Source organism: Sceloporus occidentalis, unplaced genomic scaffold (assembly GCF_023333645.1).
Source record: "Sceloporus occidentalis isolate IW3139 unplaced genomic scaffold, rSceOcc1.0.p SCAF_3, whole genome shotgun sequence".
In the NCBI taxonomy this organism is placed as follows: Eukaryota; Metazoa; Chordata; class Lepidosauria; order Squamata; family Phrynosomatidae; genus Sceloporus; species Sceloporus occidentalis.
This window is the reverse complement of record NW_028316983.1, coordinates 36,603,058-36,630,987: the sequence shown is the minus strand read 5'-3', so window position 1 is coordinate 36,630,987 and position 27,930 is coordinate 36,603,058. Positions and strand designations below refer to the sequence as shown.

Below are 27,930 nucleotides of genomic sequence, written 5' to 3'. Positions count from 1 at the left end.
TTGCAACTCTCCCGGCTGCGCGCGCTGGGGCTTTTTTTGAACGCCTCTCCTCTCCCCACTTTTGCAAGGCCTTTCCTTTCCTTATCTTTTGGAGTTATTATTATCTTTTAAATTTATTGTTATTGTTATTATTATTATTTTTAATTACAATTTCTTTTTGGCCTGATGGATGATAGTTATACTGGGAAGACCAGGATGTCTCGCAAGGTTTGCTGGTGAGTTATTTTGCATCGCATCGCATTGCATTGCATGCATCTGAATGAAATGCATAAGCGCCCACCTTCTGGAAGGATCCCAGGGTGACCAGGCGCGTCCTCCATTTCCAGGGCCCGTCCTCCATCCTGATCCAGGAGGAGTTCCAAAATGTCCTCCGCCTTGAGCCCGACTGAGCCGCATGGATTTCTGTTTCTGTGAGTGTTTTGGAGCCTTCCTTTTGGGCATGCTCTCCGTTCTTCCTCCAGTGTCCTACATTTTATGTTTTTTCGGGTTGTTTTGGCGGTGCTTTCTCTTCCTTTGCGCTTGGCTGAGCAGAGGTCCTCCTTTTCCAGGACCTTGTCCTCCATTTCCACCTTCTTCTGTCCATTTTGAGCATGGAGAATAGAGTGTTCCTTTTGCGCCAAATGGTGGCAATGAGGGAGGGAAAGAGGAAGAGTTTCCCCCTTCCTCTTCACTCAGAATTCTGTTTTGAATCATGACTATCAGGGAAAGGAAGACCATAAGGAAAGTATACTGGAGGGCTAGGCTGGCTTTCTTTATGGGGCTTTATCTAACCCTCCAAAGCCCACCTAAAATGGGGCCAAACTGACCATGGCACTGAAATGGAAGAGGGAGCAAAACTGTGGACCAAGTATAAGCCTCACATGAAGCAAGAGAGAAGCTCTTTCAGGAGACTAAGGTCCCAAACCCACTGCAGAAATAATCCAGTCTGAGACTGCTTTGCCTGTCCTGGCTCAGTGCTGGGGATCCTGGGGACTGTAGTTCATTGTGACACCAGAGGCCTCTCTGACAGAGAAGGCGAAATGTCTCCCAAGACTACAGTTCCCAGGATTCCCTGGCACTGAGTCAGGGCAGTTAAAGTGGTCTCAAACCGGATTATTTCTGCAGTGGGTTTGGGACTTGAACCAAGTGAAACTCTGAAAGGTCAACCTCTCTGTCAGTTCTACAGATTCAGTAATAATAATAATAACAATAATAATAACAATAATAAATGTATTTATACCCCACCTCTCCAATGAGATTGAGGCAGCTTACAACAATATTAAAAACATAATTCAGTGTCCCATAAACCCAGCCACCCACCCACCATAACCAATAAATCACAGGAATAAACAATAACAATAAAACAATACAGTTAATGCAGTAGGTCTGTTGTAGTTGGGAGACACAACAGGATGTAGGCCTCAGGTCCAATCCATACTGCAGAAATCATCCAGTTTGAGAACGCTTTCACTGCCCTGGCTCAATGCTAGGGAATCCTGGGAACTGTAGTTTTGGGAGACATATCGCCTTCTATGTCAGAGAGAGCCACAGCTCCACAACAAACTACAGTTCCTAGGATTCCCTAGCACTGAGACAGGGCAGTTAAAAGTGGTCTCAAACTGGATTATTTCTGCACTGTGTTTTGGACCTAAAATAGTAGTCCACCCACTACAGGAATAATCCAGTTTGGGACTGTTTTAACTGCCCTGGCCCAATGCTAGGGAATCGTGGGAATTGTAGTTTATTGTGGCACCAGAGCTTCCTGACAGAGAAGGCTGAATGTCTCACAGAATTACAGTTCCCAGAATTCCCTAGTACTCAGCCAGAGCAGTTACAGCAGTCTCAAACCAGATTATTTCTGCAGTGTGTTTTGGACCTGAGGCCTGCATCCTGTTGTGACTCTAGTCCTAACTAGAGTAGACCAACTGAACCTGTAGAATTTACAGAAAGGTTGACTTTCAGAGTTTCACTTGATTCAGTGGATTGAGTTGGGATTATCCATTGGATTTAGGCCCACATGGATAATCTGAAGGCTCACCTATACAATCTGTATCCCCCAATTCTTTATTCACAGATTCAACGATCCACAGTTTGGAAATATATATGTGTGTGTGTGTGTGTGTATGTGTATATATACTCAAAAAAGCAAGCCTTGATTTTGCCATTTCATGTAAGGGACACCATTTTACTTCACCATTTTATGTATAATGGGACTTTAGCATCCACAGATTTTGGTATCCATGGGGGATCCTGGAACCAAACTCCAGGGATATTAAAGGCCCACTGTATAAACTAAACCTTTATGATGCTTACTACTGCACAACTAGCTATTTCAACGCCCCTTCTCATAAAAATGCCCATGAAATCCCTAAATACATTAACTAGGTTTGGATTTAGGTGCGATTTTAAAGAGATCTGTGTATGGATTTTAGCAATTCCCTTTCATATTCTACTACCTCATCTTGAAGATGCAGATTAGGGCTGCATCTGCACTGCAGAAATATTGTGGTTTGATACCATTTTAACTGCCATGGAATCCTGGGATTTGCAATGTTGTGTCACCAGAGCTCTTGACAGAGAAAGCTAAGTATCTCACAAAACTACAAATTCCAGAATTCAGTAGCACAGAGCCATGGCATAGAATCATAGACCCTTTGAATTGGAAGAGATCACAAGGACCATCCAGTTCAGCCCCATTTTGCCATGCAGGAACTCACAATCAGAGCACTCTCGACAGATGGCCATCCAGCCTCTGTTTAAAAACCTCCAAAGAAGGAGACTCCACTACACTTCGAGGGAGTTTATTCCACTGTCGAACAGCCCCTACTGCCAGGAAGTTCCTCCTAATGTTTAGGTGGAATCTCTTGTCCTGCAGCTTGAATCCATTGTTCCGTATTCTAGTCTCTGGAGCAGCAGAAAACAAGCTTGCTCCATCCTCAGTATGACATCCTTTTAAACATTTAAACATGGCTGTTATGTCCACTCTTAACCTTCTTATCTCCAGGCTAAACATACCCAGCTCCCTTAGGCCTGTTACAGACTGCCAAAATAAAGCTGCTTCAGGTCTCTTTGGAGGTATGCTTTTTAAATGATGCATGGGTCCTAAGAGTCTGGAGGTCTCGCCAAAGCCACACTCCATTCCTAAGCACTGGAGTGCAGCTTTGGTGCAGCTTCTGGATTCTTAGGATGCATGCATCATTTAAATAGCATACCTCCAAAGAGACCCGAAGCACTTTATTTTGGCAGTATGTAACAGGCCATAGTCTTCTCATATGGCATGGTTTCCAGACCCTTCACCATTTTGATTGCCCTCCTCTGGACATGCCCAAGCTTGTCCACATCCTTTTTGAATTGTGGTGCCCATAACCAGACACAGTATTCCAGGTGAGGCCTGACCAAAGCGGAAAAAAGGGTTACTATTAATTTCCTTGTTCTAGACCAGCAGTTCTCAACCAGTGGTTCACACATATTTTCGATGGTCTTAGGAACTGAGACACCTCTCCTCTATTGTTGGAGGTCACCACAATGTGTTAAAGGGTTGCAGCATTAGGAAGGTTGAGAACTACTGTTCTAGACACTAAACTTTTATTGATTCAGCCTAGAATTGCATAGGCTTTCTTAGCTGCCTCATCACATTGCTGACTCATTTTCAGCCTGTGTTTCACCTGTATCCCTTTAGCATATTTCACATTTAAAAGGGTGTCCAGTGGCTTTATTTCTCTAATGCAGAAAAAAAATGTCTCACACTGGATGATGTTCAGACTTTGATGAGTCTTCAGGGAACACTTCCAAAGTTGGGAGGAGCCCCTATATTTGCAGAGAGCTTTGTTAGTTCCAGAACTTGAACTATGAAGTTATTTGTGGTGGTATCACTTTCCTCCCTTCTCATTGCCTCTTCCTTCTTTTTTCTTACACAATTTTCATCAAAAGATGTACTCCTGAACACATTTACCACCAAGTAAGTCCCAGTACAGGTTTTAAGAAGGAATACAACATTTTTGAGGCAAATTTTGCCTGGCTCAATGTACTTAATCTAATGTCCTTAACCAAACTGTTTCTATTGAATGAGACAGAGCTTACATTATCAGCAAATTATCAAGGCAGTTCAATATTGGTGTAAAAAGACTCTCTTTCTTTCTTTAAACCCTGTTTGTCATAGTGAAGAGCAAGATGAACTACATGGTCAAGATTCAGACGTACAGGATCGACGGGATAATAGGTGCAAAGTCAAATGGTCACGTGAAGAGGTATTGCCATGTGTGGATCTTGAAGATGAAAGTGGGGAGAGGGGCAACAAAATGAGTTTAACAGAAATTGAATGGAAATAACTTTGGTGACACCCAACAAGTGCTATTTTGAGAAATCCTAACTTGCAGAGCTGGGGAACGTGTTTTATGGGCTATGTTGTTAAAGGACCCCAAACCTCTAATCTACTGACTTATCTTCTTCCTGAAATACTTATTTTGGATATAAGGAAAACCTTTTCCATACAGCATGTTGCAGTGTGTGTTTATGTGTAAATGGTCTGACAGAATTTCTCTTTGCAGGATGAGCTGTTGAATTCACTGGTGACTAAGTTTGGACATGATTGGAAGTTTCTAGCAAGTCATTTTCCTGTAAGTTGAGTATTTTCAGAAGAATAGAGGGACTTCTTGGAGATCATTTGTTATTTTTGAGCAGAGAACCATGTGAGGCAGAACTGAATAAGATGGTTTTCTGTTCTTCCTGCTGCTTTTAATTTCTCTGATGCTACCCCAGTAATATTCCCTTTAATGTGTATCTGTATAAATTTTTCCTGCAGAATCGCACTGAACAGCAGTGTCAATACCGCTGGCTCAGGGTGCTAAATCCTGTCCTGGTGAAAGGCCCTTGGACAAAGCAGGAAGATCAGAAGGTAATGTCTTTCTGTTGACATTTATAATGGATGAAACTGGAATCCTAGCTTTCTTAAGGGACTCTAATTTTGCCAGGAGAATCTCACATCATTCTGAATAGAACCTCTGCTTGCTGCTACTCTTTGTCTATGAAATGCAAAATCTATGGTAATAGTTCCCAAAGCTTGAATCAGTTTTGACTTGTTTCCCAACTATTCCCTTTCAAAAACCAGAGTCCTTCTATTGAAATCACTGTGAGTAAATTGATATTAGCACTGTTAGTACCTTATTTGTTTAGATTTCTATTGGAATGTCTTATGCTAATGACTGCATTGTGGTTTTATTGTGAACTAAAAATGTGTGAATGGCTTTCTTCACCTAGTTGTGTGGGAGGTTGCTTACTCCACCCAATTGCAAACTGATTTTTACAGAGAAAACACTTTACATACGTAGATGTACATTGATCAACTTGAAATTATACTGTATATTGGAAGTAAAACCTGTTATTATAGTCCCTTCCCCGCCCTCCTTCCCCATGAATTCACTTGCATCTATTACACTGAATAGATCTAGAAAAAGATGATATTAGGAAGCATAGTAGTAATCTAAAATGGCACAGAATTGAATGTCTGTACATTGCCACGAGCTCTTCATGCTCTGATAGGTTGTCTGGGTTGGTTTGAGAAATTGTAGTGGTTGCATGTTTTTTTGGGATTTTGTACTCCAAAAAGGAAAGGGAACCTCCACCCTTTGGACTTCAGAGGTTTGTCACCTAGCCTGTGGGCAAATCTTGCTCTTCAATGTGCCCTATTTCCAGCCTGAAGACTATCCTTGTTATATCCATGACCAGAGATAGCAGAGATTCCCTTTCTGGCTTAATGATTGCCCTGCTTTCCTGCATGAGGCTACAACATTTCCCTTCAACTTCTCTATTCAAAATGACTACTGCAGTTGTGTATCAAGCTGGATTGCACTGGCAAGGCATGGAAGCTGAGAAAAATGTGGAAGCAGTGGAGGATCCAAATCTCTAATCCTGATTGCTAGCAATTAAGCAATTATCCTCAGTGGCATCTTTTCATCTCTGTGTACTTGCGGTACACTGAAATGCCAAAAACCAAACTACACTCAGGAGTATGTCTTACAATCATTTGTCTTTTATTTGTTACAAGGTTATTGAATTGGTGAAAAAGTATGGCACAAAGCAATGGACACTTATAGCCAAGCACTTGAAAGGCCGGCTAGGAAAGCAGTGTCGTGAACGCTGGCACAACCACCTAAACCCTGAGGTGAAAAAGTCATCCTGGACAGAGGAGGAAGACCGTATAATTTGTGAGGCTCACAAAGTTCTGGGGAACCGATGGGCTGAGATTGCAAAATTGCTGCCTGGCAGGTAAGCTGCTTAATTTATTTCTACCCTACTTGGTGGAATAGTAAGATGCTAGACTGCTTGTACATTGTCCTTCAATACATGCATTCATTTTCTATTTTTATTATTACAGGACTGACAATGCTGTGAAGAACCACTGGAATTCCACAATCAAAAGAAAAGTAGACATAGGAAGCTTTCTTAATGAAACAAAAGAACCCAAGCCCCTCTTCTTATTGGTGGAGGTGGAAGACAAGGAAAGCCAAAATGTACAGGAAGCTGAAGACCAGGTATCATTCAGGGGAAAGCTCTTTTAAACAAAAAAAGTTAAAAGGCTACTTATTGCAGTTGAAATAGCTATTCTAGACTAGCTTTTCCCAATCTGGTGCTCTTCAGGTGTGCTGGATTATGAATCCCATAATCCTCAGACAGCATGCCCATTGGGCTCTAGGCCAACCTTGTATTGTACACCAGCACATAGGATGAGCACACGGTTGGAAAAAGTGCTTTAGAAACATGTTGTGCATATTCCGTGTGGAACATAACATACAGTATCTACATGTCTTAGTTTAGATTATGTCAAATAGTTGACTGATAAATTTAGGATATCGGGGTGGGTATCACGTAGTCCTTCAGATATTGGCTGTAACTCCAAGCATTCTTGGATGGAAAAGAATTCATCCCAGCATTCATACCATTGGCTGTTCTGGCTAGGGCTGCTGGAAGTTGCAGTCCAACATCTGGAGAACCTCATGATTCCCATCCCTGTAGTATGCGGAGATAAAGTTTTGGCCTTCCAGTTATTTTGGACCACAGTTCCCATAAACCTTTACTATTGGAAACTGGAAGTGCAAAATATCCTGAGGGCCTGTGCTTCCTTGCCCTTTTTTTCTTTGCAACTTTGATTCTCTATTACTATAGCTGACAACTTGATTTTGTTTTTTAATAATGATAAAATTCTCACCTGCCTTCCACAGCAAACCTTTGTTACCAACTGGCCTGTTCATAGTTTGGAAATCAAACAGGAGGAAGCCACTGAAGATGAGCCAGTTGGCTTGCAAATGTCTTCAGAGCAGCTCCCTGAAAGCCTAGCAGAGGACAACAAAGGAGCACCGGAAAACACAGTGCCTGATGATGCGCTGGAGGAAGATTCTTCTGTTTACACATGGGTGGTTGAAGGAGGCAGTTACTTGTCCACTTCGTCAGTTCCAGCAATTACAGAAGCTCTTGACATGATTGAATCTGTAAGAAGTAGATTGGTGTATTCTCCATAATGCAGTCAAGACTGGGGAGATAACAGAGCTGGGGAAAGTTTTTTGTTTTTTAATGACTAGAAATGTCCACTGGCCAGTCTTCTAAATCAATACTGTTTTAAAGTCCTGGCTACTGTTCCTAAGCAAAGTGCAGTGGTGGAAACTTTGGCTTAGCAGCTTTGCTTGTTGCCCGCATGAATAGAATATTTATATCTTTATTTTATAATCCAGCTTTCTTCCAGCATTCAAGGTGGCTTACAACCATTTAAAAACACAGTACAACTAAAAATTTACAAATACAAAAATTTAAAACACAATTGGACCAGATTTGTGTTTCAAAACAAAAGTTAAATTCAGTTTTAAAAACACAGTTAAAACAATAAAATAGAATCACAATCTTTCCCCCAAAACTTCCATCTGCCTCATCTTATTAGAAACCAAGTGCCTTTATCTGCCTGTAGAAAGGCAGTAAGGAGAAGATCAACCTGACCTCTTGGGGTAGGGATTTATACAATGTGGAAGTAGCCATCAAGAAGGCTGTCTCCCATGCCTGCCCCAAATGTGTTTGTGATGAGAGTGGGACAGGGAGAAAGCCCCTCCTACAGATATTAAAACTCAAGCAGGCTCGGATAAGTATGCCCTACAACAGCTTAAGGGAGACTTCTAGCAGGTAAAGACCTTTTTTGCTGAAATACAGGAGGCCCAGCAAGCACAGCCAGGAACCTAAAGAGCAGGGTGCAGGCAGAGGCACTAAAGTACCCTCACAGGGACATGTTTATTGTTGTGTGCCTTCAAGTTGTTTTGGACTTATGGCAACCCTAACGGGATTTTCTTGGCAAGTTCCTTGGGAGGAGTTTTGCTATGGTCATTCCCTGTGTCTGAGAGCGTGATTTGCCCAAGGTCACCCAGTGGATATACATAGCCAGGCTGGGATTTGAACTTGTGCCCCACACATTTAAAACCACATCTATATCCAGATTGCACAGGCCATGCTGGCTGACAATTCTTGGAGTCTGTTTTTAATCCTTTCCTCTTTGTTACTCTTCCATGTTCTGGGAAGATTGCTGCAGGCTGCATGTATCCTCACCAGCTCTTTTGTGCTGTTTGGGGGGATTTGTCCTAATCCTTGGAATTGCTCTCTTCCAAGCACACATTATTTAAAATACATTCCACCCTGTATCATAAGATCTCTGAGTGGTTTGCGTTAAGACAATTAAAATGAAAATAAAACATTCTACGTTAAACCTTAAAACAATTGAATAGTAACATTAATGGAGTTGTATATTGTAAGCTTCCCTAGTCTTGTGCCTCTCTTCACCCCACAGTGTGTTAGGCTACAACTCACATCACTCCCAAACAATATGGCTGTTGGGAATTGTAGTCCTAAACAAATAAATGATGAGGGGTGAGGGAGGCTGACATGCATATGGAAGTTTTCCAGAACTGAACTGTGTGTTTGATTCATAACAGTTCAGCAGAATAACTCGTAATAGTATTGAGTTACTCCAGTACTGCTTTCTTCTCTTCAGTTTCACCCATGTTCCTGATTTTCTCTAATTGTTCCTTTTCTGGCAGGACCCAGATGGTTGGTGTGATCTGTCTCAGTTTGACCTTCCTGATGATCTGTCTGCAAGTAACAGCAACAGCCCAGATAGACAGACATCTATCAAACCCTACTCCTCACAGAATGTGACAGAGTACCGTTTGGATGGCCATACCATTTCGGATCTGAGCAAAGGCAGCAAGGGCGAGCTTATCCCCATTTCCCCCCACACAGATATGAGCTTTGGAACACCACCTTCTGTACTTAAACGGCAGAAGAAGAGGAAAATTAGTCTCTCGCCAGTTTCAGAAGGTGGCACCAGTACCAGCCTCTCTTTCCTAGACTCCTATAATAGCATGACACCTAAGAGCACTCCTGTCAAGAGCACCCCTGTCAAGACATTGCCATTTTCCCCATCCCAGGTATGTAGGTGTGCAACAATTAAGGGATATTTTATCAAGTATAAAATAGTAACTACATCTGTACACAATACTGTCTTGTGGCAAATTGCTTTCTTATTTTCTGGGTATTGTTATCATGGATGGCTGCAGCCCACCATCCTGTTTTTACATTGATGTGTAGAAGGCAAAGAATACTCTTCCCCCTGCTTGCTTTATATCAGAGTTAGGGAATCTATGACCTTCCAGATTTCAGTGGACTGCTTCTCTCACCATTCTTCATCATTGGCCAGATTTTCTAAAGTTGATGGACCCTAAGAGTTTGTAAAGTTATGGATGCTGCTCTTCTTTCCTTCTATGCCTAACTATATAAAGTGGAAAATATCTTTACATGGCTCCATACCAAAAAAAATCAGGTTAGATTTTCTTGTGTTATTATTTTAGATATGGAAAAGCCATGTGGAACTTTTCAGTGTCTTTGAATGTAACATGGGAGATTATATTCAGCAACCAGTTCTTTGTTCTTTGATTTTACTTTGCTCACCTTTCATTTGTTTGGTGTCTGCTTACTTCCAAGGAAGTCTACTCCCATATGAAAACCTCACTGACCTCTGGGAATACACTGATGTTAATAATGGGTTAGCAGATCAGCATGACTAGAGCATCTTTTTTATATCTCTCAGCCATGTTACTTGGCTTCATAGTTTTGCATGCATGCCTAGAACAGGGAGCTACTGAGCAGTGATAGCAGCATTGTTTGGTTTTGGCATACACCATAATTCAAAGATAGAAAATGACCAAGGTGCTTTTATACCATTACATAAATGGGGATAAAAGCTGTTGAATTGCTGCTGGGTGTTTGCTGCTGTAAAATTATATTGTTAGATTGCTTTGATGCTGAAGGATGAATGATATTCCTACTGGATATACTGGTGCATTCCTGACATTGTGGTAATAGCTAAGATTTTGCAATGAGTCCTAGACAGATCTGACACCAAAGATAATATTGTTATATTTCTGATGTTAGTGGTCTTTCTTAAGGCATTTATTCTTCATAATGTCTGCTCAGGGATGTACTTTGTCTCTCCTGAAAGTGTGATGTTAGTTTTTCTTACAGAGCACTATAACTGTAGCTGCACTTAAGCAACTAGCTACCTCATACACTGTCACACCATAAATCTATCAAGCTCAGCATTGTCTGTATTAACCACTAGCAGCTATTTAGGGTTTCAGGCAAAGGCCTTTTCTAGCCATGCTTGAGACTGAACCCATTTCTTCATGCATGACATTTTCTATGGAAATACCATGTTTCTTCTTTTGCACAAGGAAGACAGACTATAACAATGCAGAGGATTAAGAAGCTATATAAGTCACACACACCCCAATTGCAAACAAACATTTAGTGCATGTCTAAAGCACTTATTTGTTATGAAATGACTGAGTGCTACTTATATTGCTTTTTGTTTCTGTTGGTAACATAAAAACAATTAACAGTCTTCTGGAGTTGTCATCTTGTACAAAGCTTTACCTTTTTTACTATAATCCACAGAATCTCTTGCAATGGCTGTCCTGACTGGAGGATTCTAGAAGTTGTAGTCCTAAGAGTTTTATTATTAGTCCAATAAAGTAACTTCAACTAAGTTCTCCAAACAGCTTTGTGATCTGTTTGCCACCTTATATATGGTGACATATTTATTTTATTCTTAAAATTTGGCAGTTCCTGAATTTCTGGACCAAACAGGACACACTGGACCTTGAGAATCCTTCTTTAACTTCTACCCCTGTCTGCAACCAGAAGGTGATAGTGACTACCCCGTTACACAGAGACAAAACACCGTTAGTCCAGAAAAACTCTGCGTAAGTCTTCCCTTCTGCCTATCATTTCTCATGCCTGCAGCTGTCTTGCAGTGAGGAAGGTCTGTTCTCCACTTTGATATGCCTAGGCCTAGCAGTAAGTGTGAAAACACCAAATGTTAATGAGTAATGGTGAATTTAAAGTAGTATAGGAGATAGATGAGAGAACAGTATGAACCCAACAGACATTTCTGCAAAGCACAATGTATACAATATGGTGGCTTCAAGATCCCATACTTTATTATTCATTTTTTTTGGTTGTAGTAGCATTCTTACAAAACTAATGCCCTCTAAGTATGTTCACTTATGTGTTTTTAAAAACAGAGGAAAAGATTTGTTACATGTTTCTAAGCTTTACCCTCAGTTTATCCACAAGTCATAGCAAAATCAATCATTTTGGCTCCAAAAAGTGTCCTTGATTTATATATGAAGTCAACTTATACACAATATTTACAGGAAAAAAGCTGTGTGAAAGAACAGAGAATGTATACAGTTGAAAGTTTACTAACATCTTTGGTCTAGTTTGCAAAATTTCTTTAAAAACATTATCAACCATTTGCTTGATTTAATATTTTATCCTTCCAAATGTATTGAGAGTAACAGCTCATTAGAATGGTCTTGATCAATTGTCCTCTAGCTCCTTGATAACATTTACAGGAAAATAATATGCCTGTCAGTATTTCAGTATTTACCAAAGTTTACACTATACTTGTGTGCTGTTCTGCAAATCCTTCTGGAAACTGGAGAATCTTCCACCATTCTTTAGTAAGTGTCCATAATTATTGAAAACAGTTTCCCCTTTTTATTTTGTGCTTTCAGGTTTGTGACCCCTGATCAGAAATATATAGCAGACAACACACCTCATACACCCACACCTTTCAAAAATGCTTTAGAGAAATATGGACCAATGAAGCCTTTGGTATGTATTAAGCAGTTTCATGGATCCTTCCTCTCTTGCATTGCATTGTTCTTCCCATGCTGTGAATGCTTGATACCCATAGGAAAGTTCAAAAGCTTAAGCAAAAGGTCAAATTCAACAGGAACACCCTTAAGCTACTGTATAGCAGCTTTCTCCTACTTGCCAAGTGGGCTGCTTGGGGAGGGACAGATTGCTCTTTCCAGATGTTTGACTTCATTGCATGGAGAGGGCCTTTAACAGACTGAGGATGTTTTGAAGTGCCATGGCAGTTGCTGTAAATGGGAGGTGTTCTGTCAGTCAGCCCCTATTTTTCTACCTTCATCATGTTCAAAAAAACTCTCTTGCCATTCCAATGCTGCAGTCTTCTTGCTGAAGCAACTGAGGGGGTTTTATTCCCAGAGGTGTTTTTTCCCCATGATGGGAATACACAAATGCATCTTATGTGTACACAAGAGCAATGCCTTTTTGAAAATTAGTGGAAATGACCCCTTTAGAGTGAAATGCTGACATCTTTAATAACTGATCCATGATTTAAATGATGTACATCATACTTTGGTTTACATCTATTTTGCATCACTGACTCCAGCCACAAACTCCTAATTTGGAAGAAGATTTAAAAGAAGTACTGAGGAGTGAAACTGGCATTGAGCTGATCATTGAAGATGATGTGAAGCCAGAGAAACAGAAGAGGAAACAGGGCGTAAGTATCTCACTTAGCATTTCTGTTAAACTTCCTCTTCTCATAATTATCCTTGCTATTAGGCAATATTGGGCCAGGCTATTTCTGGGTCATTCAGCTGCTGCCAGAATTTGGAGTATCTAGAATGTTCTTTCTCAAACAGCTCTCTGAAGATTTACTGCCAAGGTCACAATTTGCATCTTTCTGTATGCTATTACATTGTATCCCATTCCCATATTTCTGTAACTATGCTTAAAAACCTGCAGCTTTAACATCATTCTGTCAGAGGATCTGAGAAACTGGACTGATATCCATGGCAGCTTATGTTAAAATATAAATTAGTCTTTAAAAGTGCTGCTAGATTTCTTCTTCCCATTCCATTTTCCCTTTTTAAGTTTTTTTTTTAAGCCTAGGCCCATTTTTTAAAATCAAAACAAATGGCTTTCAGAATAAACTTAATTCTAGAGATGGGATTTGATGGTCTAATAATGTAGTTTTTCAGACAGTGTCCCTTCAGTGAGCTTCTCCCATATCAATATGTCTGTTGGGGAAGCTCAGTATGTAGAGCAGTAATGGTGGCCAACTCTATGAGGGCCAAGTTTCAGCCCATGGATTGCCAAAAAGGAAGAAAAAAAATGTCTTGGAAGTTCGCGTTTGTTCTTGAATTTTTTTTTTTAAATTAAACAATGCAGGAGGCCACTCCCATCCTGTTTAAAAGATCCATTGTTGCTCCTGGAGGCTTCCCAGAGAGGCCATTTTTAACCAGAGGTTGTTTGAATGTTGGACTATGATTTTGGAGATCAGGGTTTGATTCCCTGCTTGGCCATGGAAACTAACTGAGTGACTTAAGGCAAGTCACACACTCTCAGCCCCCCCAAAAACCATGAGGTGATCGTCTTGGGCTCACCATAAGTTAGAATTGGCTTTAGGACACACAACAACAACAAGATAACAAGTGTTCCCTTTTTTTTCTAAAACAAGTTTGGTGGTAGGAATGCCTATCATGAACTGTGCTGGACATAGATTTTTGATTATGTATGTAGGACCTTTTATAGGTTTGTGCTGTGCTGTGGGAAGTTCACTGTGTTCAGAACACCACCAGTTTGCACATGGTTCTGCCCTGTGTGAGGGGTTCTGGAAATTGTAGATAAAACACAACACCTTTCCAAGTTGTGGTTTGAATACATTGATTCTCCATTACTTATTGATAACCAAGTGGTTTAACTTTAATAGTAGTTTCCTGTCTTTAGCATAAGATGCATCTTTATCTCCAGGTTCTTTCATTCTACATTTTATTTTTTGTTAGAACCTACATGTAACTCTGATGTTCTCTTCTGTCCAGATGCACAGGAGTCCCATTAAGAAGGTCAGGAAATCTCTTGCATTAGACATTATGGATGAAGACTTGAAGATGACAGTTTCAACCATGACCAAACCTGTTTGCTTTAAAAGAACTCAGGGGAACCAGGTAAGTTCTTGTGCTGGTGATTGAATGTAAACTTAACTGTACATGGTGCCTGCTGAGCATATATTAATGTCATTAACAGACATCACTCACAAGGATGTTGTACTTTCTTTTGAGGCCATACAGAGTTAGGGGCCAGTGTGGGGTAATGGTTTGAGCATTGGACTAAGGCACTGGGAGGCCAAGGTTTGAATCCCAGCTTGGTCTGGGAAACCCACTGTGGGCGACTTTGGGCAAGTCACACTCTCTCAGCCTCAGAGGAAGGCAAGGGCAAACCCTCTCTGAAGAAACCTGCCAAGAAAACCCCATGATAGGGTTGCAAAGTGAGGGGTTTTATTTTGTTGTGAAAGTCCAGAGTCTGCCTTGTGACATGAAATTCTTTAGCCTAGAAAAATATGCTGATTTCCCCATAATTAAAAGAAAATGTTTTTCTCCATGGTTTTCCTGTTTTCCCCCCATTTAAAATGCCATAGTTTTCCCAATTACTTTCATTTTCTGGTTGTGAGTAATAGTTTAAAATTAACTAATCTGAATGGGATGTAGGATAAACCAAGGGTGGCTTGCTTGTTTCTGTCTTTACTGATATGGGCTGTAGAAGGCTGCAAATTTTACTGGTGACTTTGGAAGACGGGCTTAACTCTTGACCTGTTAGCTTTTTTTTTTCCTGATCAAATCCACTTCCTCTAGATTTTTTTGGGTACTTTTCCTACCTTGTACAGGCATAATGACCCTGAAGCATAATGTCCCTGAGGTTCCCTCTGTAATGCAAATAAGAAAACAGTTTGAGAAAGGGGATTGATTTTGAATCAGCAAAATGGCCCACAAAAAGAGGGTTATGTACCCACTTCCCTGCTATTTTTCTCTAATCAAATTTGCAGCCTCTGATCCTTTCCTATTTCAGTATGTGAAAGGGATGGGCATGAAATAGTCCATGGATGCCCTCATGTTGCCATCCTAGGTGTGATGGGTTCATAGCTCATTGTTTGCATGCAGGGTGTCCTTAGTAGAATCACCTCCATTAATGCTGAGGTAACTATTGGGAACACATGAGAGCCTTTTCGACCTGAACTAGTAGAGCTGTGTTTTCATGGTTCAGAGGCAGCTTCTTATGGCCTTGTACAACCATTTGCCTAAAATACTTGTGTAAAAGCTTAAGTGGGTATGACTTCTGTCTTTGAAAATATTCTTACACTCATTTCAAAATATTCCCTTTGCATCAAATAGACACCCCTTTACCCTGAAAAGTTGCTTTAGGGACCCAACACATCCTCAGGGTCCTGGGAACTGTAATCCAGAAACCCAGGCTCTGCTTTTAACTCCAGGATCACTTACACCTTAAAATGTGGGCCCTTTCAAAGATTGGCAAGAATAATAATTTTCAATAAAACCTCTGCTGGAATGTTTGCATATTTCTTGAAGGATTTCTCTTCCTCCTTGAAGTGCTTCAGATTTGATGGATATATAAGAAATTACTGTAAGAACAAAATACTACTATTTCATTTATCATTGTCAGTTCTGGGAGTGTCCTTAAGCATATTGATGGGAATTGTTAGGTAGTATAGTATTTGTCTTTTTTAAGGTCAGTATCTTGGAAGTGTAGCATCGCCTATCTAAACCTATAAATCCCATTTGGCTTTTTAAAATAATAGCTGTGTGTTTGTGCCTCATTAATCCTAATGTAATAATCAATATCTGACTTGTTTAAAATGCAATTTTCAGCTGTTATAAATAGGAATGCCAGAACTTGTTCTCATCCATGTTGTAAAATAGCTGGCCTCTAAAAAAATTGCGGTGGAGCTCCATTTGGCGCACATGGCTTTTTGCATCTGCATTGTGCATCTAAGAACCACATATTGCTGCAAGAAAAATAGGATGGTAAAAATCTCTTAGGCATTCTCTGACTGGGTTAATGGTTGTTGTGTGTCTTCAGTTCATTTTCCAACTTATGGCAACCCTAAGGTGAACCTATCACAGGGTTTTCTGGGGCTAAGAATGTATAACTCATCCAAGGTCACTCATTTGAGTTTCCATGGCCAAGTGAGAAATCAAACCCTGATCTCCAGAGTTATAATCCAATGCTCAAACTACTACACCATACTGGCTTTACTGTGCTGATTATAGGAAGGGAAAAAAGGGGTGCAACAGCAAACAAACACAGACAAGCAATCATAATAAAAAGGCAAATTCTATGTGTATGTGGAAATATAATAAAATAGCCAACCACTCAACACATTTCCATATGTCAGCTTTCCTTTGGTAAAGCAATTTATTTGTTTTTTTAAAAATGCAATATCTTCCAGACTAGATGCTATCTTGATAGAATGCCCAACAAACGGAATTGTTATGCCATTTGTTGTAGTATTTTGAGACTTGCTTTTTTGTTGTTGTTGTTCTTTTTTCCTCTTGCTGCCTTACAGTGATCACAGAGCCTGAAAGCCTATACTTACTTAAGACTGGATAGTCTTTCTGGTGCAGGGAAATGTCAGACTCTGTCCTATTCCTGAATAGTTTCATTTGATAAGAGCTGTATGGCCAACAGAATCATTTGGTTGTGAGCCTTTGGAGCTGATGTAGATTATGTTAGCATCTGCGGTCAGACCTCTGCATCCATTTTTAGGCTGTGCCAAGCTTAGAGCAGAACATATCCTGTGTACAGATAGATCGTGTGCATTTTTATTTACAACTTATTTACTTAAATAAGCTCTGGAAAGTTCATTCAGACTTCCTTCTTTCCAAGCACACATACATAGGTTTACAGCAGGGATGAGAATGTTGTTGGACTGCTAGTCCCATCAGCCTTAGACTATATGGCTAATGATGAGAGATGAGAGGAGTTGCATTTGGGCAACTTCTGGAGATCTACACGTTTCACATGCCTGGTTTACAGTGCATGCATCTAAAGAGACATTCTGTTCATTACATTATTATTATTGTTGTTGTTCTTTATTTATATAGTGCTGTAGATTTGCACAGAGCTGTACATACAAACAATAAATAGATAAGAGTAAACCTGCCTATGGCGTACAATCTAGGAAATAATAGGATAATACATATAAAATACATAGCAATACAGGAAAGGGTTCAATAAAACAGGCAACAAAAAGAACATCAAATAGCAAATGATAATCACACAATGCCTGGGAACGCTTCTCTGAACATAAACGAAGTGTTAGAATTCTGGTACCACTTCAGAATATAGATGGAGGCTGCATGTGTAAATACTCCACTTCATTTTGTTTTTTTAAAAAAGAAAGCCTATAGTTTTCAGGCTAGTGAATCAGAAACAAAAGTTTAATGTAATTGGAGCCCTAAAGAGCTAGTTTATTAGTATGTAAAAGGAACTTGAAGCACCTTTAGATTTTTGTTCAGCTAGTCTCAAAGGTGCTACAAGATTCCTTTGCTTACTGATATTCTAGGCTAACATGGCTGTGTCTCTAAATTCATGAAGGGTATTGTAGGTAACATGCAACCTGCAGTCTGAAGTGTTGTGATCTAAAATTTCATCCCTATGGTTCAGGGGTAGGCAACATTTTTGAGCCGGGGGCCGGGTTGCTGTCCCTCAGACAACTGGGGGGCCGAAGCCAAAAAATATATAATTAAATATATTTTTTTAAAAAAAAAATTAAATAAATAAATAAACCAGGACAAATGTAGGACAAAATTTTAAAAAATGGAGGGTACGCAAAAAATTTGCTGATTTTTTAAAAAAAATGTTAATATAAATGCATGTTTCGGAGGCTTCTATAGACAATTGCCCCCCTTGCCCGCCACTTGCCCCCCTCCTCCTGATAGGCCAAAGGCCCCACGCCCTCACGCGAGAGGCCAAAGGCTCTGGCGGCAGGACCGGGCTGGGGCCAGTCCCAAGGCCTTGCCGGGCCGCATCCGGCCCGCGGGCCGCAGGTTGCCTACCCCTGCTATAGTTAGTTACTCCTTCTGCATGATGTGCCCCATGCCTCTTGACTGTCCCAAATTTTAGACACAGTGTTGCTTATAGTACTGTATATAGTATATAGTTTCCATTAATTGAATAAATTTACTTTTTTTGGGAGTAGCAATTGGATTTAGGCTTCAGTGTTAGCTAACAATATAGTATAACAAACAAATATTAATAATCTGGCCTGGAATTTGAAATATAGTATTACCTTCTTCTGAGCCATGGGAAATAAACGAGTTTCACATTGAAAAGGATGTAAGGCTTATTGTTCTGATTCTTGTACAAGTGTAGCTTTACAAATGAGGACCTCTCTTTCTCTGAAAAGCTTCTTACACCATGTCTAAGAGATAAGAAACATTTGATTACACGAAACCCTTGATTATGGCACACAGCCACTCTCTTTTTAAAAGGGAGGATTTGGAGGGAAATCAAACAAGTTAATCTGAGCAATACCTCTGTAACTGTTCCTCTTCTCCTTAATTGCAGTCTGTGAACTTCCTTTCGCAGTCCCTAAACCTTTCTCTGTCAAGCAGCAAGAGTAACACCAGCTTGCTCAACAGAGGGTTTGTGCGCATCAAGGCAGAGAAGACTGCATCTTCCAAGAGAATCTCTAGCAAGTTCAGGCCACCTGCACTGGTAAGCTTCATCATTTGTGGGAGTTTTCTTTGAATCCTGTTTCTCCTACAGATTTGATATGCAAAGCAAGAATGGATAAATCTTTTCTTTGTTGAAGGTTACATTCCCTTTGACATTATTTGTCATGGGCTATCTGCAGGCTGAAGGTAGGCCTGGAGTCAATTGTGGATGGGTCCAAAGCCAAGTCTACTCTTTCCTCCTTGTTCCTCCCCATCCAGTAGGCACAGATTACTTTTGTAGAAGGCTGGAAACTGCTGGAGCCAGTGTGATATAGTGGTTTGAGTGTTGGAGACCAGGATTTGATTTCCTCTTGTGCTGTCACAGATACAGTTTGCTAGCTACTCTGTGGTCTTGCTGAGTTCATTTTGTAATACAATTTTAAATTTGGAAGTGCTGCACCATTGTACATGGTTAGATGTGATGGGAAGGTTTTCTGCTTACATATTTAAATAGGGGCAGGGATGTTTCTTTGTCATTATTGTTTGTTTGTGAGTGATGGCAAAACCAAGGGAACAGGTTTAAATTTGAAATATAACATACGTTACACATTTTACAAGCTGAAACAAAGTCACTTTTATTATTTATTTATTTATTGGATTTATATTTTGTATTTCTTCCAAAATGGGATTCAAAGTTCATAAAATAAAGCATACACATGGAAGTTATCAGATAGGTTAATTATATATCAGTAGACAAGATATTTTTTGATTCTTGCTACGATTTCTGCAGAATGTATATATTTATAATGTTTTGTGCTGTCCAAATGCAGACATACAACTAGTAACTCTCATATTTGTCCCTATTAAAAGATAACAGTATTTCTCATAATCCTAGCCAACACTTTGACAAAAGTCACAGATTTTTTTCTTAAATACCCATGACTTCTAGAATTCTTATGGTTAATGGATTTTGCTCAATTGTAGCAACTTTAGATTTACCGTGCAAAGGGATCTTGCAGCACCTTTGAGACTAACTAAAAGACAGAAGTTAGTAGCATGAGCTTTCATAGACTTGAGATTACTTCCTCAGATGCACTCAAGTCTACAAAAGCTCATGCTACCAGCTTCCGTCTTCCAGTTAGTCTCAGAGGTGCTCCAAGATCCCTTTGCACATTGATTCTCCAGACTAGCATGACTGTGTCTTTAGATTTATTGTTCTTTGTATTTCTTAGTGCTTTATTTTCAATTTTGCAAATTGGTTTACTCTTGCCATAGTATACCAGAAGTGCCTCTGGTTAATAAAATATTCATATAAACAGGTTGCTTTAATCTTTGGTGAAAGTTTTAATAATAAACTGATAAACTATAGAAAACTGTACCTTTTAAAAAGTTTATCATTTTAATGGAAGCAATACCCAATTGGATCAGGATGCTTTATCACAGCATTTTAAATGAGCCTGTGGAACCCACTGGAAAAAAAATATTTTCTTGAAGTTAGATTATTGACAGCCATGCAGAAACCACTTAACAGCTTCTTATGAGGTGCCCAGTATCTTGGGTAGAAATTATTACCTATAGCTTCTGATCATGAGTTAAGTCTTGCAGTATGGATCTTTTAAGATTTCTGGATTCTGAGATGCACATGGGAGATGGGAGGTGTTTCTGCAGTTAATCACAGGTAAACCATCACCAAATGTAGTTGTGGCTGCCTTGATGTTTCTGGCCATTTTTTCTCCTGGTACTGTACTAGGATTTTCCATTCATAATCTTTCTTGGCATCGATACAGTTGTTCATGCACAAGAAGGGAAGTTGTTTTATGCCAGGTCACGTATTTTATCTAACTAGCCTTGTATAAGTAGCAGCTCTCTCATGTCTCAGGCACAAATCTTCTACCAGCACTCAGTGATCTGAAGCTCATTTTATATGGAGATGTTGGGAAGAGAATATGGTACCTTTGAAACATGTGTTTTACCCTTCTGCTTCCCTCCTGTATGTAGTCCATTTGTGACTACCTTTCTTGATGACTAGCAGAATCTGATTAAACACACAGATTTTTTACTTTGTTCTATGCGTATGGTTTGTCCAGAATTTGGTTTGGTTTGGTTCAGAATTGTGTGTGTGTGTGTGTGTAGTTTAGGCAACCTCTGAATAGCAAATTACTTAGATGGGAAACAAAACTCCTAAGAGAGCAATCAATATATTGGGGTCAGCTAAAACTGTTTATGATTTAGCAGTGAATGAGAGTAGGGAATTAATGGGAACATGAATTGGTTCTGTTGCAGGGACTCTTAGGAAGCAAATAATTTCGGTTTCCAGTGTGGGATTTCTTTTGGAGGCAGTGTAAATTGCTGTGGCCATTTAAGCTTTTCAGATGTCCACAATATGGACAAGCCCCCCTCACCCCCAGCCTGCCTCTCCAATCTTAGTTTAGATCACTTGTAGAACATCAACAATCTTGGGGAAAGGATGCATTTTTAACAATTTGCAAAAACTTTCCTTGCCCGTTTATCTGGCTTCTCTTTGACTTACCCAAGGTAAAAGCCTTTAACAATACCTGCATTAGGAAGTGTTAATCTTCATGAACATTTTTATGGTGTTCATTTGCTTTTTCTTCCTCCCTCAGATGTCCAGTGCTTGGAAAACAGTGGCTTGTGGTGGTTCTAAAGACCAGTTGATCATGCAAGACAAAGCTCGACAGATTTTGGGTGTGCTGAAACAGAACCACACATCACGGACTTTGATCTTATCTTGAAGAACTCTATGAACTTGTGTTGCTTTTCATTTCTATGTGGAACTGGCAGTAGGAAGAATGAAAGGATAAAATACAAGACGCCTCTTTTGGCAAGAAGATATTTTTTCTTTATTTTTTTTCTGAGGACTGAGCTCTGTAGTAAGTGTTCTTAATAAACTGCTCCATACTGCAGGTTCTATGGAAGGTACAGAAAATGATGTACAGAAGAATGAATGTCAGCATGGCTAGCAAGCCTTAATTATTCAAGTTGAACATACCCACTCTTCTCCATTATTTTTCACTACTTCCCTTTTTTGTTTCCAGAATGGAAACAAAGATACCTGTTTTTTTCTGACTTGCAGGCAAGACACAATGGTTAAATGGCAGAGGAAAAAACACATAAATTTCTAGGTAGAAGGGGGAACGAAGTATAATTTTGTAAAGTCACCAGGTCCCACTCTATCTGGATTAGGATAGAAGGAAGTTGGAAATCTATGCAGTCTGCTCAATGAACTATGTGGACTGGAATCTGGTCTGTTGCATTATGTAAGTGCATGCATTGATAACCTCATCTGCATTGCAATTTACTGACAATACATTCATTGCCTTTTATTTAGATCTAATATTGTTTGCCAAGTCTATAGGTTGTGGCTTACTTTAGATTGTTTTGTATGTCCAAATCCACCAGATGGTGCTAATGCCAACCCTCTATTCCAGCTATTCCAGCTCAATTGCCTGATTAGTTGTAAAGAACAGGCAAAATATGAAGCATTGCTGGAGTGTTCTCAGCCATTTTCTTCACACTTACACTGGTAGAAGGAGCTTGTGAGCCTGTGTGTAAATTGCCTGTGCGAGTGAAGGTTTGGCACACCTCTCAGTAGGAAAGACTATGCCCTGGATAAGGTTAATTGTTTTCCTGCTGTACTTGTTTGCTGCCTTATTAAGGAGAGCTGCTGTATAGCCTGGGCTGTACATTAGTTCGATATAATCCTCTAGAAGAAATCCAAACAAATACTCTTTTGCTGACCACATCTGACATGTGGTAAACAGATAAAGAGTGCAACAGGTTTCTCAGTGTTATACTACACAGCAGTTTACTGATCAGAGGTTGATATTCAGATGATTGATATCACTGGTATTGTCAGATTAGTCCTACAGAATGGGGTTATTCTGAAAATGATGACATCAACTGAACCAGTTCCAGGTCCTAGAATGATTCAGACCTGTGATCTGTACAGCAATCTGCCATGCTTGATAACTTTTCATTATACACTGACAAGCACTATACACTTTTTAAGGTGATATCTGAATGACAAACGTGTTTGCAAATGCCAGCACTATACTAGTACACAGGGACTGGTGATTGGCTGCCATATCCCCTGTGATCTACATTGACCAACCCCAGGTTGATGACCTCTAGATGATTTGAACTCTAGTTCTCATCACTAGCCATGCTGATTGGGACTGTTGGGAGTTTGTAGTCCAAAACATCTTAGAGGTCACTTACATTGGGGAAAGGCTAGTTTACACTCAGTAGAAAATTCAGCCTCACCTCTGCTTAACTTATGAAATGACCTTAAACTGATTGACCTCAGAAGTAGTATAAAATCAGGTTCCTCACCCTCTAGAGGACTGAGTGGATACAGGGCTTCAAGACATCACTCACAAGTCCTTGAAACTTTTAAAAGCATGCCTGCATCCTGCACAATGTAAATAACAATGTTTTGTGATTTGAATAATGTGTTGTCATAAAAGTAGAGGAAACTCCTCGCTTGGGCAAGGTTCCCTTACAACATACATCCAGACTGGAAACATTAAGCTTTTCTTAAAGCTTCTTTCTGCTCCCTTCCCTTACAAATACCACTGAAACCAGCTATAAAACATAGGATAGGGAATATGTGACTCCACATGTTGCTGGATTATAGCCTCCATGATCTTTTGCTATTGCCATGTTGGCTATGCCAAAAACATCTGGACAGTCATCAGGTAGCTCCTATAAAGGTGACAAAATGGTCACATTGCATTGCTATGCTTACAGGGTTTAGAGCAGTTTGTGGGTTTTTTTTTATTTAAAGTATGTCTAGACAGAAAAGATCTATATTAGCACAAGATTTACATCACACAGAGGTGTTGGAGATTGTTTGTATGCAGATGACAGTTTGTGGGGAACATGAGCTTTTCTCAATAAGTCATTTGGATTATTTTGCTGCTGCAAACCTTTTCTTCTTAATGCCACGGGGTATATAAAGTCCTGGCTATAACCTTAAATAAATTATCATTCATTGTGGAAGTTGGTAGCCAATTTGATTTGGAGTTAGCTGTAAATTAAAAGATTATGATGGAAATATTAAAAGCTATTTCTAATCTCCTAAATCTGATTCTACCAGTGTGTCCTGCTATGTGTTTATTGCTTATTAGGGAAGATCTACTGTTGAGCAAATTTCAGGGGAAATGAGCAGAGAGAGCCTGGCTAATGACAAAGACAATTAACTTTTAATTGGAAAGCTAAGACATTTCCTGTCTGAAACACATGCCTGGCTCTGTTAGTTCTGAGCATACACCTGTAGAATAGGTTATATCTTTGTGAATCTGGGTGCCTGTATTGTTGCAGAGAGATACAGTTGAGAGAACAAATATGGTAAGAACAGAAAATGAGTACTGTGATGCTAACAAATATTTAAGGAAAATAAGAAAAAAATATGAAAGCAATTGTGAACAGATACATTTATTGTAAAGTGATCTTGTAGCACATTTGAAACTGCAAAAGAAATTGTAGCATAAGCTACTTCCTCAGATACATGGACCAAGTCTACAAAAGCTTATGTTACAACTTCTTTTGCACAGTTAGTCTCAAAGGTGCTACAAGATCCCTTTGCCAGACTAACATGTCTTTGTCTTTGAATTCTAGATACATTCATTGTATGTGTGTTAGAAGGTAAATAACAGTGTTTTGTGATTTGAATAATGTGTTCATCTTAAACCATGTGAACTAATAGAAGTGCTGGAACTATATCACAACTGCTGCCACATGCGAAGAAGCCCTGTGTACACAGACACAGCAGGGGTGTGGTTGCTAGATGTGTCCCCCTACCTTGAATGTGTGAGGGTGTTCATTATTCTTGTAACCACTGAGTAAGCTGATAAATGCAGTGGGCTCTTGATATGCACTGAGATTTGCTTCCAGAACTCCCTGTGGATACCAAAATCTGTGGATATTCAACTCCCATTAAATACAATGGTGTATTGAAACAATATCCCTTATATAAAATAATCAAGGTTTTCTGTTTGGAATGTATATTTTTTTGAATATTTTCAAGCTGTGGATGCTTGAATGGCTATGGAGGGTGAACTATAGTTCCCAAGCATGTGGCCTCAGATGTTGGACCTGTTTTAGAAGCCCCAGTGAGCATGGCCAAGGATCAGGGATTGTGGAACTTACAGTCCAGTTGAGGAATCCTAAAGAGAGAGCCAGTGGATTGGGACCTTACTGTCTGAGGTTTCTACTGCCAACAAAAGTAACTTTTTTTTCTTAAATTGGGACTACATTTGCATATTTTACTTCAACACCACCTAAAGTTTTCTTGATGAAAAAGCATGAAGGCTTCTTGAGAAATTCAGTGTCCTCTGCCTAACAAAAGGGCCTGTGGCCTCACAAGGATAGACAGCTATTAGATTGCAAAAGAAGTACAGTGCGCCCACGCCATACGCGGGCACATCATATGTGGCTTTCAGGGCCCACTATCTTTTTTGTGTTGCAAATGGATATTAAATTCCCTGGAATTTGAGATTCACAGCACCCACATGGCCAGGAGGACGAGATGCAAGCCTGCAAATAAATACCACCTGAACTGAACAGAAACAGCAAAATGCAGGCCTATGACTAACATCATCTATTGTTTTCTCTGGTTTGATTTTTGACACCTTGCTTGATGAAGAAGCCAGTGGAACTTCAAAAGCTTGCAACATGTGTATTGTGAATTTTGGTTGGCCAATAAAGGTATCACTTTTTGGTGGATTTTTGATGTCATTGGAGTCCAGTAATAGGGTAAGAGCCAGCATGATGTTGTAGTGTAAGTTTTGTTTGTTGTTAACTGTCTCAACCCATGGCAACCCTATGGGTGTGACATCTCAAAGACCCTCTGCTCCACTGCTCTGCTTAATTCCTGCAACCCCATAAAACCCGTGATCTCCTTAATAGAGTCCATCCATCTGGTATGTGGTCTTCCTCCACTTGCTTCCCTCCACCTTTACCAACATTATTATCTTCTTCAATGAGTCCTTCCTTCTCATGCTGTGTCCAAACTATGGCAGCCTCAGTTTGGTCATCTTGTCTTCCAGGGAGGTTTCCAGCTTGAACTGCTCTAGGACTCATTTGTTTGTCCATGGAATCTTCAGCACTCTTCTCCACATCTCAAATGAATGGATTTTCTGCCTATCTTCTTTCTTAACTGTCCAGCTCTCACATCCATACATAGTAATAGGGAATACAATGGCTCAGTTGTATATCTGCATTTTAAAATCTTTTCTAGTTTTTTCATAGCCACCCTCCCCATTCTTAATCTTATTCTCATTTCATGGCTGCAGTCCCCTTTTCTATCAATGTTTGATCCTAGGTATGTGGATTCTTTTATTATTTCTATTTTTTCATTGTGTAAATTGAACTTGTGAAAGTTCTCGGTGGTCATTATTTTTGTTTTCTTTATGTAAAACATTAAGCCTGCCTTTGCACTTTCTTCTTTGATCTTCCTTAGTAGGTGTTCCAGGTCTGTGAGGTTTTGTGCTAGTACTATGGTGTCATCTACATATCTTAGATTGTTGATATGCCTTCTTCCTATTTTCACTCCTTCTTCTTCTGTGTCCCAGCCAAGTGTTGGACTATAATTCTGGAGACCAGGATTAAAATCCCTGCTCAACCATGGAAACCCACTTCATAACCTTGGGCAAGTCACACACTCAGATACAAAAGAAGGTGAAGGAAACCCCTTCTGAACAAATCTCTCCAAGAAAATGAGTTGAAGGCACACAAAAATAACATTAGGGTCTTAAGTTTAGGAACCCCTGCTCTAAATAAACCCAACTGCTATAATGAAGAGAAACATTTAAAGTTATGCTGTGGAGTTCAAAAAAGTAATAAAATAATTTGGGGTGTGGTTTCTCCCATTGGATGTCAGGAACCTGAAAGCTTATCAGCTGCTTTCTATGTTATTAGCATTGTGGGATTTGCATAATAAAAGTTTGAGATGTGCCCAAGTGATCTGCAAGCCCCTAGGCAGAGTGTGAGGGATGGTGTGTTGAACAGGAAAGTTCTGAAAATAGATCTGTATAGTCTGTTAAAGGAGGATGAAACCCTGAAAGGAATGTGTCCTTAATAATGCAAATGCCTTGTCCCAAAATGATCAAAAAGTGCCTCCGTGAGATGCATTTGTTGTTGCTCCAAGCTATAGGCTGTATCATGTTTTCCGAGCACTGTTTGTACTATATTTTGTGCCTGGAAGAAAAATGTTTCCCCCAACTGATGCTTTTCTCATCATTGTGGCTATAGCAACAGAGATGAAGTAGTGTGACCATTATTGATGATTGTTGTCTATGTTCACTTATTGGTGGTAGACTCAGCTCACTTGCCCCCCCCCCCCTTGCTGGACCCATTTTGTGATCTTTTGAAACAAAACACCTCCCCTTCAATGTTGTCAGTTTGAGTGTGTTCTCTGCTACCTGTATCCTGGGTTCCAATTCGTGTGCCTATTTAAAACACCAATAAAAAGAAAAGCAATAATAATGGCCCTGTGCTGCTTCAGTTATTTGGGAACATTTATAAAGTTAAGTGGGGTAGAAATTGTGTAGCCTTCCAGATATTGTTGAACCACAACTGCTAGCATTACTGGCTATGCTGGCTAGGGCTCCCACGAGTTTGGGTCCAACAATACAGGTATACCGCAGTTAACAAAATTAAGTGTGTTTCTGAGCATTACTACTTCGGCAGAATATTTAGTACCAGAGGCAGAAATAACACGGAAAGAATAGAGATAGGTTCCTACAACACAAAAAAGAAGAGCAGCGTGTTTCAGCAAACTTTTTATTAACAATATAAACGTATAAAATGAAACAATTGTAGTAAGAATCTGCATAAGTAAGCAGATTCTAGAGACCATGTAAAAGCTTCTTCCAAAATGTATCTAGAGGTAATTTTTTAAAAAAACCAAACAAAAAAACCACTTCACTTTTCTTTTTATTTCCATTCTGGTGGCCAGACTTAAAGATAAAGATCCATTCTTTTTAACATGCAACAGTAGCTGGTGAAGAAGACTGATGTGCCTTCCCCATTTCTCTCTTATTTTGTAGGTCAAGCATGCTCAGCAAGT

The 27,930-nt window shown here is 39.7% G+C and overlaps 1 protein-coding gene across 3 annotated transcripts; it reads left to right on the top strand.

Moving 5' to 3' along the window:
* The first annotated feature begins 177 nt into the window (after positions 1-177).
* On the top strand, positions 178-23,970 carry MYBL2 (MYB proto-oncogene like 2). Of its 3 annotated transcripts, XM_089518536.1 has the most exons (15): positions 178-215; positions 327-410; positions 4,139-4,226; positions 4,527-4,595; positions 4,781-4,873; positions 6,023-6,243; positions 6,353-6,509; positions 7,197-7,463; positions 9,048-9,437; positions 11,131-11,270; positions 12,087-12,186; positions 12,773-12,886; positions 14,208-14,333; positions 18,751-18,900; positions 21,464-23,970. In XM_089518536.1, exons 2-15 carry the CDS (start codon positions 364-366, stop codon positions 21,590-21,592), a joined length of 2,091 nt encoding a protein of 696 aa, XP_089374662.1. In that variant the 5' UTR covers positions 178-215; positions 327-363; the 3' UTR covers positions 21,593-23,970. The 3 variants fall into 3 exon arrangements, with proteins under 3 accessions (XP_089374662.1, XP_089374663.1, XP_089374661.1); XM_089518537.1 differs by lacking the exon at positions 178-215 and having other exon boundaries at positions 274-410; positions 18,772-18,900; XM_089518535.1 differs by lacking the exon at positions 178-215 and having other exon boundaries at positions 274-410.
* The last annotated feature ends 3,960 nt before the right edge of the window (positions 23,971-27,930 follow it).

Excerpts from the sequence above, each read along its gene's own strand:
- MYBL2 (XM_089518536.1), top strand. The coding sequence starts at position 364 with ATGTCCTCCGCCTTGAGCCCGACTGAGCCGCATGGATTTCTGTTTCT. Across the intron at positions 12,187-12,772 it reads ATGGACCAATGAAGCCTTTG|CCACAAACTCCTAATTTGGA; the intron begins GTATGTATTAAG and ends CACTGACTCCAG. Across the intron at positions 12,887-14,207 it reads AACAGAAGAGGAAACAGGGC|ATGCACAGGAGTCCCATTAA; the intron begins GTAAGTATCTCA and ends TCTTCTGTCCAG.